A 16,777-nucleotide genomic window follows, 5' to 3' on the forward strand; every position below is an offset into this window, starting at 1 on the left:
AACCCTGCCTGGAGGAGCCGCTGAGCAGTCCGCAGCATATGCCTAGCCCCCCCGTGACACAACCCATAGCATTCCGTCATTGGGAGCAGCAGAACAGCGGCTTTGCTCTGCAGCATTTCCTGCGGTGCGGCTCAGTTAAGGTGGGCTGCAGCCATAGCAACACCTCAGCTAACCACATTTCTGCATGAGGTGCTGATCTGTATATCAGATGGACCCACTAAACACCCTTAAGCTGTACTGCCTGGCCAGATGAGGCTTACCTTCCACAGATGCAGGTGTAGGACATGTGACGCATGCCACCACGAGCATAGCAGTAGTGCTGGAACAGACTGCAACAGAACACATCACATAATCACTGACAGCTTATGGGGATGACTGAGCTGCAACCGTAGTCTTTAGGTAAAGGCATTACACTGTGCTTCTCAGTCACACATAAAAGGAAATAAACTTCAAGACTAAAGCTGTAGTCTTGAGCAACTGGATGAAACCTTTTTCACTGAACACACACAATAAATATTATAATGGCCATTGCTGCTGCAGTGATGCTCTTTATTGATCAGCCAGGGCCCATGGGTTTGATCTGCACGTTGTCTTCTGCTGCCTAAGGCAAGGTGTATCTCTTCCTTTCAAGCTCTCCTCCATGGCCAGCCTCTGTCAGAATTTGGGGTAGAATGTATTGTCAGCTCACTGGTATTCAAAGAGGTGAGCAGCCAATTTCCAAAGGTACATCACCATAGAATCCACCCATACAGGTCAACTGCACGTCTCTCTTCCTCTACATAGTAACTCTCAAGAAAGCAAATATGACAATTAGTGCAATTTTTTGGTGCATTTCTGTGAAGACATAAAATTTACAGTTGTTCATGTAATAACTAAAGACAAAAAGTAACAAAATTTGGAATCTGAAGAGGACTAAATGATTGTGTTACTGCTCATTTACATTTGCAGCTCATTTACAGCAATTTCAGATGGGTGTTTTTGCTTTACTTCTACCATATCTGAATTTTAGCTATTTAGATGTTATACACCTGTTTATATATGTGTTCAAATGTATACATTTGAATGAGTGTAAATAACTCAGAGGCTTCCAAAATAGAGAAAGGTGGCGTTTCCCTCATGGGGTGATTACTGTCACACCTCAACTGATTAATGGTCCAGTTTTTGCCTCAGTTTCAATGCAGTGGCATGTGCTTGTGCAAATTAAGGGGGAAAAAAAGGTCAGCCTGCTCTAGCCCTCTCCCCCTCTCTCTACCCCTATGCAAGGAGACGACAAATTTGTCAAATGTGGTGCTCCAGAACAAGCAAATCCTTGTCAAAGGTGCATGCAGGTAAGCTATTCCAGAGACAGATCGATAAAAGGTAGGTGCCGGTTATAAAATCTCCCCCTCCCCATGCATAATCAATCTAAAAATGACACACAGATGTCATTAATGTGTCACCTATGACACATTAAGCGCATAATCTGAAAACTCATACCAACAGCAAGGGCATGACAAATTTATTGATGTTTTTACATCAAAGTTACAAGAACGTCCCTTAAAAGTGACATCTTTAAATCTAATTGTTACCGACACTGACAAGAAAATGTTTGTACAAAAAAAAAGATTAAGTTCTAAGTGAACAAAAATGTAAAATATCAAAAACTAGACAGCATTTTTGGTGATCATGATACATACCACAAAGACATAACACATTTGAAAGAAATTGTGGCTACATATGCCTGTATCATGAATAAATCACATGTATAAATCACTGGATAACGAAGATTTTCCTAGCCGTTTTGGTCAGTTGAAGCATGCCTGGGCATGCACTCAGTGTAGGTGCTATGCAGATGTTATCTTTGGCATGCCTGGGCATGCTTAGTCAGGTTAGATGCTGGCAGACAGGCTATAAAAGCTGCTCACATTTACAGATGCTGTTTGGACACATGCTGATGCACATGTTCTTCAGGCAATAGCATAGTGAATATACTTAACAATAGGATTTATTGTATTCAGCAAGATTTAATACAGTAGAAATGTCTCGTCAATATTGCAACAGCTGCGAAAAGGTTATATCCTGTTACATCTGTGGCAAGTATACGCTTAAGGCTCAAAGACACACCATGGCTGCACTTACTAAGAAAGCCTATACATTGGATGTAAAATTGGTGACCAAGACAAACCCTGGGCTCCTCACATTTGTTGTGCAACATGTGCAGTCAACCTGAGAGCTTGGCTCAGAGGTACGTGGAAGTCAATGCCATTTGGATATAGCGAGAACAGAAGGATCACGTGACGAACTGTTACTTCTGTCTGACCAATATATCTGGCTTCTCTACTAAAAATAAGAAATCTATTGAATACCCCAATCTGCCTTCAGCCATGAGACCAGTGCCACATGACAGTTTGCCAGTACCGAAGCCACCAGAGGCATGGAGCCTAGATGAGGCAGATGAAGATACCACAAAGCATGAACCAGATGTGAAAAAAAGACACTGATCCAGATGTTGAACCCTTTGTGCCTGGTTATCCTCATCTGATAACACAGCCAGAATTAAATGACCTGGTCAGGGACTAATGATTTGTCAAAAGCTAAAGAAGAACTACTTGGTTCAAGACTGCAAGGATGGGGTTTGCTGTTACCAGGTACAAAAATTTCTATCTTTCGGAACCGTCAAGAACATTTGACAAACTTCTTTATGCAGGTTGACAACCTCTGTTTCTGCACTGACATTGTTCATGGCTTTGGGTTGTCTGCATGACCCACAACTATGGCGACTTCTTATAGATTCGTCAAAGTGGAGCCTGAAAGCTGTCCTGTTACACAATGGCAATATCCACCTTTCAGTACCCATTGGCTATGCAGTACACATGAAAGAAACCTACAATAACTTAGAACTGTTGTTGAAACACAGAGTACAACAATTACGACTGGAACATTTGTGGTGATCTAACAGTATTGGCACTGCTACTAGGAATGCAGCTTGGATATACAAAGTACTGTTGTTTCCTTTGTGAATGGGATAGCCTTGCTGAAGAGTCACATTACATTAAAAAGAACTGGCCGCTCCGTAAGCATTTCGTTCCAGTGCAGAAAAGTGTGGCGCATAAACCACTTGTCGACCCAACAAAGATATGTCTGCCTCCTCTTCATATAAAACTCGGATTGATGAAAAATTTTGTGAAAGAAATGAACAAAGAAGGTGGTGGATTTCGCTATTTGAGACAGATGTTTCCAAAAATAACTGACGCCAAGATTAAGAAAGGCATTTTTGTTGGTCCACAAATCAGACAAGTCATCAATGACAAGGAATTAGAAGATCTGCTAGTGGGGCCAGAGAAAATAGCATGGAAGGCATTTATGGATGTTGTTGAAAACTACATTGAGCTGCTTGACAACATGCTTAAAGCATACAAAACCATGAAGTGCAACATGTCACTGAAAATTCATTTTCTGCATTCACACTTGGACTTGGATCAGCACCCTGCTGATCTTGGTGCAGTCAGTGACAAACATGGTGAAAGGCTTCACCAGGACATTGCGACCACGGAAAAGCAGTATCAGGGCAATTGGAAACCATCAATGCTGGCTGACTATTGTTGGACACAAGAGGCACCAGATGCTGAGTACAAACAAAAATCAGCTGCAAAACATTTTAAGCTCAACTGAACTAACACAATGTGTCAGCATCATTATGTGATTAAGCATTTTAAATTCAATAAAAGTTATTTTAATGTTTCTCCAAATTCCTATGTGAAACAACAAATCTGAAATTATTTTTGTGTTCAGCTTGACATTGTCTATCATAATCTCTAATTTCTTTTCAGTAAGAAAAACATTTGAAAAAATTGTCTAATGTTATGTTTAAAGGGTTCTTCTCAACAAAAAAGCTAGCAACGAAATAAATGTATTTTAACACACATTTCTAAAAATTGTTTAGCTGAATGTACTAAGGAGACTGCACTAATAGCCTTGTTCCAAGGTGCTTGCTGTACTTGCTAAAGAACACACCAGTGTGGGTTAACCGCATTCTACACACTGCTCCAAAAATCAAGCTTTCATGCAATCAATACTTTCACGCAACCTTCTGTCACATAAAAAGAAACTGCATGATGATGCACTTCTCCAGTGGAACTTAACACAAAATGCCAACCTCATGTGACGTAAACAACATACACAGGAACACAAAAACAGCAGCTTTGTGGTTTTTGTTTTGTTTGTAGTTACATGGCAAATAAACTGGCAACCAGAACACAGTGTATCACAGTGAAATGCCAAAATTCAGTTAGCTGTGATACGTATTTTCAGAATCATGCTTTTCTTTATCAGAGCAGTTAATAGCTGACCCAGTTAATAGATGACCCTGGAGTGCATCCCACATCAAAGCTCTCTGACGGCTGTTCTACATTTGCATCTCTGGTAGTGAACACAGAGTGTACTCAGAAGTATACAGCTTTGTGAGTGTGAATCTTGATGGTACAAGTGTATGTTTCATACACAGCCAACCAGCCATAGAAGGCGTTTAATATCAGAAATTGAAACAGCAAAACAAACCTGAATTACACAACAAATTATCACCTATTTACACAAAGTCCACAGTCAAAGTTAGTCTTTTATTTGTCATTTGCACTGAAAGACTGAAATTCTTGAGGTAGGCCCTGCTAACATGTAACAATGAAGACTAGTGACAGCATGACACAGAAGGCACTGACTGCGAGGTAGTAAGTTACAAAATATTAAACTAATGTAAAAAGTTTAATTTAAGCTAAAAAAAAAAGGCTGAATTAAAAACACAACAAACAAACAATATATGAAGATCTATCTTCAGGGGCTGGCAACCTTAGGCACGCGGCAGCGTAATCACTGGCACGCTGGCGATAAGCGCGCGAGAGAAGATTTAAAAAATTTTTTTTAACCCTTTCGCACGTAACTTATTTTTTATGCTATGTAGCACGTGTGTTATGTTACATGGTTCGTTATGTTTTCATTACCATTATTAAGCTTCTCATAGTTTTCAGTTAGCTCCCACTGCCAAGTTGTTCCGGATAAAATGACGCGCCCCTTAAAACTGACGTTCCACCAATGAGCGGAACGTGGCAGGGGCGTAGCGAGCGCTGCGCTGGTTGAGTAGGAAATAAAATGCACTAAAGAAACGTGTCTTTGTGATAAACTACAGTCGGCCTTTTCGACAGGGATGCCAGTCTGATTTCAAGTGACGTCACATAAAAAGCTGAAATCGTGTTACACACTATCAAAACCGATTCCCGACAAGGTTGGCTTTGGAAAAAGCACAAAAACACCACTCTGCCAAGTGTTTACTTACAATAAACTGTTAACCATGGAAACAAACTGCACAGGAACGAGTGTTGAGATTGATGGCTAAAATGCATGTTTTGTTTTGTTTAGTTTGACCTGATCTCAGTAAGGAAACCAAACTACTGACATTTCAGTCACACAAGTCAGTGCGAAATCACTACCAATTAGGCAAAAATAATTATGCCAAACCTGGCAGCCCGGGTTAGCGGATTCTGTTGTATTTCTGACCAATAATCTGTTGTTGGTGTCAGTGGCGGATTAAGGTGGTCATGGGCCCCTAGGCTACTCTTTGTGTGCCCCCCCCCCCTCTTTACTCATTATGCTTTACCAGAAAAGAAGTAATTTAGAGCCATGCGTGAAATAGGGATGTACATCTCCATGCATTGCCAGCGATCCGATACATTAAAGATACATATGGGGCAGCTACTAATGCGATACAATATGATTCACCCCTGTTGCGATGTAGTGCGATTCCACACGATTTGATTCAACACAATGCGATTCAACGCGATACAATGTGATGCAAAAGAATGTGATGCTGTGCAATTCAATACAGTACATACAGTTTGATTTTATTTCTTTGGCTCTTCTTAAGAAGACAGCAAATCCCAAATTAACTTAAGTGCCACTTAACATATTTCTTTCTCTAGCTTCAGGTGAGTACTTGAGTTAGTCGTACTGCCTGTGTAGTTTATAGCGGTGTGGCATATTTTGCAAATTGCATGCGTCGTGTCAAATTGTCCGTCTGTCTTGAAAAATCCGAAGTGTCGCCAAACATTTGATTTGCAGCAATTCGGTGGAACATGTAGCTCTTCCTCCTCCACGATAATCTGTGACTCGCCCCGTCACCCGGACACGCCTCCAACTCGTGCGAGACTTGGCCGAGAGACTTGATGAGAATTGGCCACTGACAGCAGTGGAGAGAGAGAGCGCGCTGGAGAAACACTTGAGAGGAGGAATCAATCTAAATATAAAATTATTGGTCACATTTCAAAATAATAAAGACATTGGGCCTCTACTAATAATTATACTGTATATACATAAATCGGATTTTACCGATGGAAAGATGTCAGAAACGATGCATCCCAAGTTCATCTCAAATTGTATCCGGTGCACACTTTTTTAATCGGGGCAATCGCATCGTGAAATTTTATGCCGGTGCACCGATGCGAATCGGTGAATCTTACCATCCCTAGTGTAAAAGCATGCTAGGAATATTACATGGCCCACATGCACAGACACACTCACTCTGAAACAGCCTTTACTATAAACTGCAAACTCTCTACAGAGAAAAGGCATTCACTGTGCATATGCAACCTGGTAACAGCTTTTAGCTTTCTAAACCAACAGGTACAACATCTGCAGCAACACAGAACACCCTGTTTTACTGAGGCAAAATCACAACATCCTTAGAGACACAAATCGAACCGCTGTGCAATACTCTACTCTACTATACATAGCCCTACCTTTGAAGTTTTTTTTCCTTGTTTTTCTGACAGAGAGGTCCTTACCAAGGCTGGTAAAATCCAATTTGCACAGAATATTTAGGGGTTTTCCTTAGTAGATCTTGGCCACGGTGTTTTTTACATTTCGCTGCCATGCTGTCCAGTAGCAATGACTTATTATTTGAAAACCAAATTGACCTTATGAACCTGGCCACATCTACCCAATCAATTGCTTAATTTTTAAAATGTTTCTTATGGGCCAAAAGAGCCCATAATTTTGATTGGGCTCTATTGGCCCAATTTTTTTCTCTGAAGTAAATTTAAATAACTAACCCTTTTGCGCTTACGGTCACACTGGTGTGATTTGCAGTTTAGTGCCTGTGCTAAAACTGGTGCGATTAGAACACTATCTTGGAAAAATTCTAGCTAATTTTATCTTTGAGGAAATAGTAATTTAACATTAAAAATATAGTGAATGCTAATGCTTAACGCTAATGAAAACATAAACCATGTAACACAACATGCGCTACATAGCATAAAAATAAGTTACTGCGAAAGGGTTAAAAGTAGTCTGGCCAATCCGGGGCCCTCGCACACGTGGGGCCCCTAGGCTGCAGCCTTGGCCAGCTTGTACATTAATGCGAGCCTGGTTGGTGTTATTAGTTAGCCAATGTAACTACAAAACGAAATGACCAAATCGTTCAGAGTGACCCTGTGAATGAGAAGCTAATTTTTGTTAATATGTTTAATATTATGGCTCATTAGCTAACATATGGGGACATTATGTGATGTGTAACTTAAATAGTGCTCAATGTAAACTTAATATCCAATATTGATTTGTTATTCAGTGCTATCACTATGATGTTTAACTTTATATTTTTGTCAATTTTGACAAAAATTTTGTCAGATTTCCACTCTTGATTACAAAGGTGGACAATACAGCTGTTTTCAACTTAATTTTCTAAAGCACCTTGAGTTGTATGCACTTTCTGTCAGAAAGGTGTCTTATGGAAGCATATGGATGTTTTATGTTTCTGACAATCATCGCTGCAAATTAATAAAATTACTGTAAAGCAGATTAAAGAATAGTGTTTTTGTTATTTAGAAATTTTATTTTAGTTTTAGAATGTTAATTTTCTATAAAATATATTACATTTTAAAGTAATTTCACATAACATCAACATTTATTTTTGGCCCGCAGCCCTCCATCCAGATTAATTTTTGGCCCCCTGGTTTAGAAGAAAATATTTTAAAGGGAGCAGGGAACTTTAATTTCTTATAGTTATAATGTCTTATTTAAATTAATGTTCTGTTTAATTGGTTGGGCATTCATGTGCAATTTGTTCAATAAAAGAATGTTCGAAATAATTTATGTCATTTCTTTATTCAGTTGGCATAGGCTGTTCAATGTTTGGGGTCTATGCTAGCAGTGTACCTATTAAAGCAGAAAGACATAGGAACTGTATAGCTATTATGCACACTTCAATATTTGTTTATTTATCGCATATCATCATCGCAATATTGAACAATGTTATTGCATATCGCAGATTTTCCTCATATCGTGCAGGCCTAATGTTAAACTTAATGTTGATATGGCGTACTAATTAAGAACATTTCAAACTGGCACTTCATGTCAGAAGGGTTGCTGACCCCTGCTGTAGGTGTCCTGAAGGGTTGGGAGTTTGGTGCCAGTGATGAGCTCTGCTGATCTCACCATTTGCACGTTCCTGCGGTCACGGGCAGAACAGCTGCCGTATCCGACTGTGATGCAACCACACAGAATTCTCTCTATGATGCATTGGTAGAAGTTGGTCAGGATGCCTGAGGCCATGCCAAACTTCTTGAGCTTCCACATGACGTAGAGTTGTTGACAAACTGCCCTCGCTACTGCGTCTGTGTGGAGGGGCCAGGTGAAGTCATTGGAGATGAGTACGTTGAGTAATTTGAAGCTGGAGACTCTCCACCTCTGCTCCACTGATGTGCCCTCCCGCACCTTCCGCCCACTATCATCTCCTTTGTTTTGCTGACATTTACAGAGAGGCTGTTGACGCAGCACCATGCAACCAGGTCTCTGACCTCTCTGTAGGCTGTCTCGTCATAATTGGAGATGAGGCCTACGTCAGAAAACTTCACGATGACGTTGGTGCTGTACCTTGCCACACAGTCGTGTGTAAACAGGGAGTATAGCAGGGGGCTGAGCACACATCCCTGTGGAGCCCCTGTACTGAAGGTGTGAGTGGAGGATGTGAGGCTGCTTATTCTTCCCACCTGGGGCCTCTCTGTTAGAAAGTCCAGGATCCAGTTGCACAGGTGGTTGTCTAACCCGAGAGACTGTAGTTTTGTGATGAGCTTGGTAGGGATGATGGTATTAAAAGCTGTAGTCAAAGAATAGCATTCTCACATAGGTGTTCCTTTTCTCCAGGTGGCTCAGGGCAGTGTGCAATGCCAAGGCAATGGCATCATCTGTAGATCTATTGCTGTGGTAAGAGAACTGAAGGGGGTCCACAGTGATAGGTAGCGAGGAACATATGTGTGTTTTGACTATCAACTCAAAGTACTTCATGATGACGGAGGTAAACACTACTGGGCAGTAGTTGTTCAGGCAGGAAGTAGTGGGTTTTTTGTGGACTGGAACAATGGTGGTCTTCTTGAACCAAGAGGGTATCACGGACAGGCCCAGGGAGAGATTGAAGATATCCGTGAATATGTCTGCTAGTTAGCTGGCACATGCCCTCAGTGCACAGCCATGGATGCCATCAGGTCCAGGTGCTTTCCTGGAGATGACCTGCTCACATCTGCTTTTGTCAGGGCTAGTGGAGAGCTGTTTGGGAGTTTCACTGCAGAACTGGTGTTGTTTGTCTCAAAGCGAGCATAAAAAGTATGGAGCTCATCTGGTAGTGAGGCATATGATCCCATAATGTTCCTTTTGCTCCCACTGTAGTCCGTGATGATGCGTAGGTGACTCCACATGCGTCTGGTGTCCAAACTCTGGTAGCAGGACTCCACTCTGCCTCTATAGTTTCTTTTTGCCTGTATGATGGCTTTCTGGGGGTCGTATCTGGACTTCCTGTAGGCCATCAGATTACTAGAGTTGTAGGCTGCATAATGTGCTCTTAGCATGGCTCAGATTTCACCGTTGACTCAGGGCTTTTGGTTGGGAAATGCACAAATGGTGATTTTAGGGACGACATCATCTGTGCAGTTATTGATGTAGCCGATGACGGAGTCTGTGTATTGATTGATGTCACCTTCTGCTGCGTCTCTGAACATTTGCCAGTCAGTTGTATTAAAACAGTCTTGTAGCATGTTGAAGGCCTCACTCTACTGATGGTCCACTGAGGTAACCGGTTTTTCTTGTTTCAGTTTTCGTCTGTAAGCTGGCAGCAGTAGAATGCTAATGTGGTCAGATTTTCCAAAGGCAGGGCGGGGTTTGAAGCTGTCTTTAAGCGTTGAATAACAATGGTCCAGAGTCTGCTCATTTCTCGTGGGGAAATCAATGTGTTGGTGGAATTTCAGGAGAACTAACCTCATGTTTGTCCTGTTGAAGTCCCCAAAAACAATGAAAATAGCCTCAAGATGTGAATTCTCAAATCCATTGATAGTCTCATACAGTATATCCAAAGCATGTAATTTGTCTGTTTGTGGAGGAAGTGGTAGTGAACTGTGAATCCGATGGGCGTGATGGCCGAGTTTGGGACCATTGCATCAAGTCATGTGAACACGAGTACATTACAGTTTTCGATGTCCCGTTGAAATCTAATTCTAGCATGGAGTTTGTCCAACTTATTGTCAAGAGATTGGGAGGAGGATTAGAGCACCTTTTCCATGTTCGGCATAAGACTCCAGCTCGCTTGCCTCTCCTGGTTCTTGGTAAGAATGACATGAATGTACAGCAGAGAGGCAGGAGAGGAGGGGCAGGGAAAAAAGGTGCCAGAGCGCAACAAGGAAAAAAAACCCCAGCAGACTAACATTATGGCAACATAACTAGGGGACAGGAGGCAAGGAACCGGCATAGTCATGAGGGCGACCCTAAGGCAGTCAACACCAGTTCACGGCACAGAGTCCATGTCATGAAAGCAATGACCACTTAGTCCACCAGAGACTCTATGATTCACGCCAGCACCAGGCCATGTCCCTCAGCTAAAGGATTTACTGTATAGATATGTTTTTAGCCTAGATGTAAAGGTAGAGAGAGAGTCTGCTCCCCGAACCTCGGTAGGTAAGCTGTTCCACAGGAGAGGGGCTCGATAAGAAAAGGCTCTACCGCCTATAGTAGTTTTGCCCACTCTTGGAATGATGAGAAGCCCAGCATTTTGGGAACGAAGGGCTCTTAATTATTTTTATTTATTATCTTAATTGTTGAAATTCTTTCATAATAGAAACGATAAAATGATAACAATAATCATGGAGATATAATTTTCCTCAATAGAAATATAATAAATGTTTGATTCTTAGATAGCATGCACAGAAATTAATCACGAACTGCCAATCATGTCACAGGAATAGAGGTATGCATTGTGTAACGGGTGGGGTCTTGTGTTGTGTTTTTTTTTTTTTTTTTAATTTGATGTTACGTGGGTCAGTGAGCGAGCGAACTGTGGTTCTCACTGCTTGCTGCCAACCCCTTACAGCCAGCGTCGTTGCCAGTTGAGCTATAGGCAAATTGTCCCTAGTCTCTCAGCAACAACGCTACTTAACCAGGTCTCAGGGAGGGATGTAGCCGCTGCAACCACTCGGCTACCTGCTACCAAGGCTTTTACGCAGGACTCACACATGCTATTACTTCAGCTCTGCTACACTGTGAGCAATGGTTTGTTTTTCACTACTGTACTAACAGGGGACAAGGTTGAGCTTAGAGGGATGTTGGATAGTGGGTCCATGGCCACTTCTTTGCGTGTGGATTTGGTACCTCAGCTCAGGGAGGCGGGTGTGGTGGATGGCGACTTGATAACTCCAACAGACGTTATCCTTGTGGGGTGTGGAGGGAAACGAACAACTCCAGTAGGCATCTGTGAACTGAAAATTCAACTTTTCGGTTTCGATTTTTTGGTTCCGGCTTTAGTTGTGGAGGGACAGGATGACGAGATCATTGTAGGCACCAATGTTCTGAAGCCATTTATTAAACGATTTAAGTCCAATAAGACCTATTGGCGTGTGATCGGTAAGCCAGATTCATCAAGACAAGATGAGACAGGACAGTTTTTGAGATTTTTGGCCAACCTTGAGAAATGGAGGGGGGAGGAAATTCCTGACAAAGTGGGAACAGTGAAGATTAAGAAAGCAGTTACACTCCAACCTATGAGTGAACATGTGGCGTGCGGCCGTCTACTGCCTAAGAGCAAGCTTTCTGTGGGAAGTACTGTCGTGACAGAGCCCAGCACGTCTCCCTGTGTGCCACGGAACATATTGATATGCAGAGTAGTTTCACCTTTATGGGGGGGTGGATGGCTTCCAGTGAATGCCTCAGGGGCTACGCAACAGTCCAGCTATTTTCATGAGGATGATGCTCACTATTTTTGGTAATCAGAATTTTCAGGCGTTACTTTGTTATTTGGATGATTTACTGGTTTTTGGAAAAACGGAGGAGGAGAGTTTGATGAGGCTTGAAATGGTTTTCCAGCGTCTCCAGGCACATAACCTGAACCTGTCTCCATTTAAATGTAAATTTTTTAGGAAATCTGTCACATCATTTCATAGCCGCAGACCCTGATAAAGTGCTAGCTATTAGCAGCATAGCTGAGTCTGACATTATGGAGTCCGACAGTGTTACCACATCTGCAGAGAAGATATGTTCATTCCTTGGCATGGTAGTGTATTACCAACATTTTATTGAGCATTGCTCTATGATAGCTAAACTACTTTTTCAACTTACCACTGGTGGGAGGAAACCACGGACAGCTGAAAGCAAAAAGAGGCCATCTCCATCAAGCTTACTGTTGCAGACTGGACCGATGAGTGTAGACAAGCTTTTGAGGCACTGAAGACAGCTCTTCTTGACCAAGCTCTGCTGGCTCACCCTGACTTTTCTCAACTCTTTCCGTTGATGCATCTACCAGTGGATTAGGGGCGGTACTTTCTCAGGTGCAGGATGGCCATTGGACTGCTAGACCCATTGCTTTTGTGAGTAAATCCCTGAACCGTGCTCAATCTAAATATCCGACTCACAGGCTTGAGTTCCTCGTGATGAAATGGGCCATTCATGATAAGTTCAGTCATTGGCTGCGAGGGCATAAGTTTACGGTGTGGACTGACAATAAACCGCTTAAGTATTAAGCCTTTTGTTAACCCCAGGATCATGCACAGGCTGACAAGAACACCCTACCGTGTACTGCTGGAAGAGGCGAGAGGTCTGCAGGTGTCTGAGGTGCAGGACATGTTCCGTCTTTCCTGTGAGCAGCCTGACGTGAGGGGGAGAGCTTTACTATCATCTGCCCTGAGTTCCGCTGAGGTCTGAGGGGGTGTGGCGAATGCCAACGGTAGGATTTCATGTGAGGAAGTGTCTGCTGTGCTTCATGCTCATCGCCGCTGGGATGACGGTGCGACAATGAGAGCAGTGTCCCATGTGCAACAGTTGGAGCATGTTTTATCCATGGTGCAGAGCGCATTGCCTGCTTTCACTCATGAGGAATTGTATGACAAACAGCGTCAGGATCCCGTCATCAGCTGTGTGAGATTCTTTGTGGACAGGGGCTGCCGCCCATCGTGGAGAGAGAGAGCCCATGAGTCAAAAGAAACCAACAGTGGGCAGTGGGGGAAGCTCACGACCCGGTTAGGAGTGTTCTACCGTGTTTACAAGCACCCAGTGAGTAAGAAGAGAATTTTCTAGTACATTGTCCCTGTCTCTCTCAGGAGTCAAGTACTGACAGGGGTACATGATGATGCAGGTCATCAGGGTAAGCAGCGAACTCTGTGGCTCGCCAGGCAGCGTTTTTGTTGGGACTCTATGGAACATGACGTGAAGCAGTATGTTGCTCATTGTAAGAGATGTGTTTTAAGCAAAACTCCAGAGCCTGAAGACAGAGCTCCACTCATGTCCATCGTTACGACCGCACCACTTGAGTTGGTTTGTATTGATTTTTGGTCCGCTGAAGATGGGAACAATAAATCCGTCGATGTGCTTGTGGTGACCGATCATTTTACCAAGCTGGCTTGTGCCTACCCCTGTTCAAATCAGTCTGCTAAGACAGTGGCGTGTGTGCTGTGAAATAACTTCTTTTCTGTTTATGGATTTCCAGCATGCATTCACTCGGATCAAGGAGCTAACTTTGAAAGTTCCCTCATTGCGGAGTTGCTTCAGATGGCAGGAGTCACCAACTCACACACCATGCCACACCATCCCATGGGCAATGGCCAAGTAGAACGCTTCAATCGCACTCTAGGTAGTATGATCCGGGCTCTACCACCTCGATCCAGGGTAAAATGGCCTCAGATGTTGAACAGCTTAACCTTTGCGTATAACTGCACTGTCCATGAAACCGCTGGGTTCCCGCCTTTCTTTCTGATGTTTGGCTGCACTCCTCGGCTGCCTGTTGACATCATGTTTGAGAGTGTCCTCTTTGATGGGAGATACAGTGGATGTGGATAAATATGTCCAATCACTGGGAAAGGATCTGAGGGAATCAATGACACTGGCTCAGAAACACGCAGAGAAGCAACAGTCCAGGCAGGCGGAAGTGTATAATCGTCGGATGAAAGGGCATTCTGTTGAAAAGGGAGACGGGGTTTTGCTTGCAAACAAAGGGGAGGGAGGCAAGAAGAAACTGGTTGATCGATGGGAGAGTACTGTGTATGTCGTCGTTAGTAAAAACAGCACATTGAACACTTACGGCATTCGTCACCCTGTTACAGGCCGGATTAAAACTGTCTATAGGAATCTAATTAATCATGTTAATTTTCTGCCTTTACCTTCGTGGGGGAAGTCTGAGCAGGTAGCTGAGCTGTCTTTTTCCAGCATCAGTGAGAACCAGGAGCTGAGGGAAGACCCAATCCAAGTGGAGCAGAGCGATGCCAGGACCACATGGTGGGTCTCCAACCTCTCTGAATTCCGGGTGGAGGATAATGATGGGCATGGTGTGAATGGCGAGGCAGGTCTGTCTGTGCTACAGGACCTAATTGTTGACGAGGACGAGTGTTGTATTTATCTTGACAATAAGTCTGTTTCCGGGGACAAGCACAAATCACCTGGTTGTGGATTGGATGTTGGTAGTGGATCTACGGAAATGGATCATGTGGATGTTGGAACAGAGGATTTAGATTCAGTAGCAGTCTATCAGGATACTGATCAGTCATCTGACATAACCACTGTGGACTCTTTCTGCATGGATTTGCCCATTTCAGATGTGTTTTCATGCTGTGAGCCAGAGCCACATACTGCCACCATTTCAGAGCCAGTTACAGAGCCACACACTTTTGTAATGTAATGTAATAATGCATTGTTTTTCTTAAAATACAGTTCTGTTTTTTAACACTACTGAAGGGTAATGCAGGTGTCCTTCCAAGCACACACAGAAACACTAGGAAATAGTACAACTGCAGGAACAATCACATTTCTCCTTGCTTCAGCGCCCAAAGAGAACATGGCATTTAAGCCTTACCACTGAGGGTGAGGACGGTTTTGCACTGGAATCACCACGTCATGAGAAACGGGTCAATTTCACTATAACACATAATAAAGAAGCAAGCCATCACAGGACAGAGTTCTTTCTACAAACAGAATAAGGACTGTGTCGATCTGACGGAATTACACAGAGATCAGAACGTAGCAAAAAAGATTTTGCTGATCTAACTTGATGATCTTGCCTTGGACAATTGCCAGCTATGCACAAACTAATCAGTTTCTGCACAATATAAGTCAAGGATTGCTGATCCTAACCTGGGAAAAACAAGGGGTGCATGCTCATTTTGAATGACCTCTCTCAAGATAATAAACATATGAGTAAATGTATGTACACTCAGAATGCTAATGTGTAGTTATACAGAACTGAGAATTACGTTTTGCTTACAGATTGACTGTATTAAAATAAGAGCAACAAATATCCTATTAGATTAGATTATATTTGATTATATTGCATTTCCCTCCCATTGTCCTCCTTCTATGATTCCACAGACACATCTACTTCTGCTAAACAGAATGTATCCATCCCTGGTCACATGGAGCACTAGGTAGCCAGCTGTACCTGGAGCAACTGCTTTCAGCCACACCAAACCTCCACTCTAGTGTATGTGAAAACAGCATTTGTAGTGTGATCACACTTAAGGGCATTTGGACAAGTGTGTGGAAAAGAATCTGCACAGTAACTCGTCTTCCATATTCACCATCAGTAATGGAACAAAGTTGCTGCTTAATCATTTGTGCCCTTCATGCTTCTGAAGGAAATCACAAAATCTGTACTTCACCTTTCCATTTCGTATTCTTTCTGCCCAGGTCTCACGTGCTTCATTACCTAAGGGGAAGAGATAGCATACCTTAATATCATTCCTCTTGATCTTAAACTTGAACCACATATTTTTATTACATTGATACTAACTAACCTCAGCACCTGAAACAGCTGTATTAAGTTTCGATTTTTCTCTTTGTATATTCACTTCTATTACAAACATCACTCAATGAGAAAAAAGAAAACCTTTATGACTAAACAGTGAAATAGCCATAGGTCCTGGTTCTTCTCCTGCAGAAAAAAACTGATCTTGGATATTCCCAGGATGTTACACTGGTGTTTTTATTCAAGCGGTCTTCCATGCTTTTGTGGTGTCCCCCAGTGCATCATTCCTAAACAGTTGAGCAATTAAATGGCAACTTGTTTAAACTCACTTAACAGTGCAGAGTCCTGCGGTTCCATTTCAATATTCTCAGCTGACTCATATCAGCCCTCGTCAGAACAACCTTAGGGAGAACATGGATCTACATGCAAACACACTACACACTGATACACACTGATTCCTAGACATTCAAGGAGGGAGGGAAATGTCAGATGTCTTTCTTTTGAAGACAACGAATGCGCTGAGAGGTGTGTGCAGCAGCTGGTGCCCATGAA

At 42.7% G+C, this 16,777-nt stretch overlaps 1 protein-coding gene across 1 annotated transcript in view; it reads right to left on the reverse strand.

The window, feature by feature from the left end:
* pepd (peptidase D) overlaps nucleotides 1-16,777 on the reverse strand; it is a 71,619-nt gene that overhangs the window by 8,845 nt on the left and 45,997 nt on the right. Inside the window, exons 9-10 of the mRNA XM_036543191.1 lie at nucleotides 16,140-16,186; nucleotides 261-329 (exon numbers count right to left, since the gene is read on the reverse strand). Of these exons, the coding sequence (XP_036399084.1) occupies nucleotides 261-329; nucleotides 16,140-16,186 (116 nt within the window). The remainder of the gene's footprint in view (nucleotides 1-260; nucleotides 330-16,139; nucleotides 16,187-16,777) is intronic.

This window comes from Megalops cyprinoides, chromosome 13 (assembly GCF_013368585.1).
Source record: "Megalops cyprinoides isolate fMegCyp1 chromosome 13, fMegCyp1.pri, whole genome shotgun sequence".
Classification (NCBI taxonomy): domain Eukaryota; kingdom Metazoa; phylum Chordata; class Actinopteri; order Elopiformes; family Megalopidae; genus Megalops; species Megalops cyprinoides.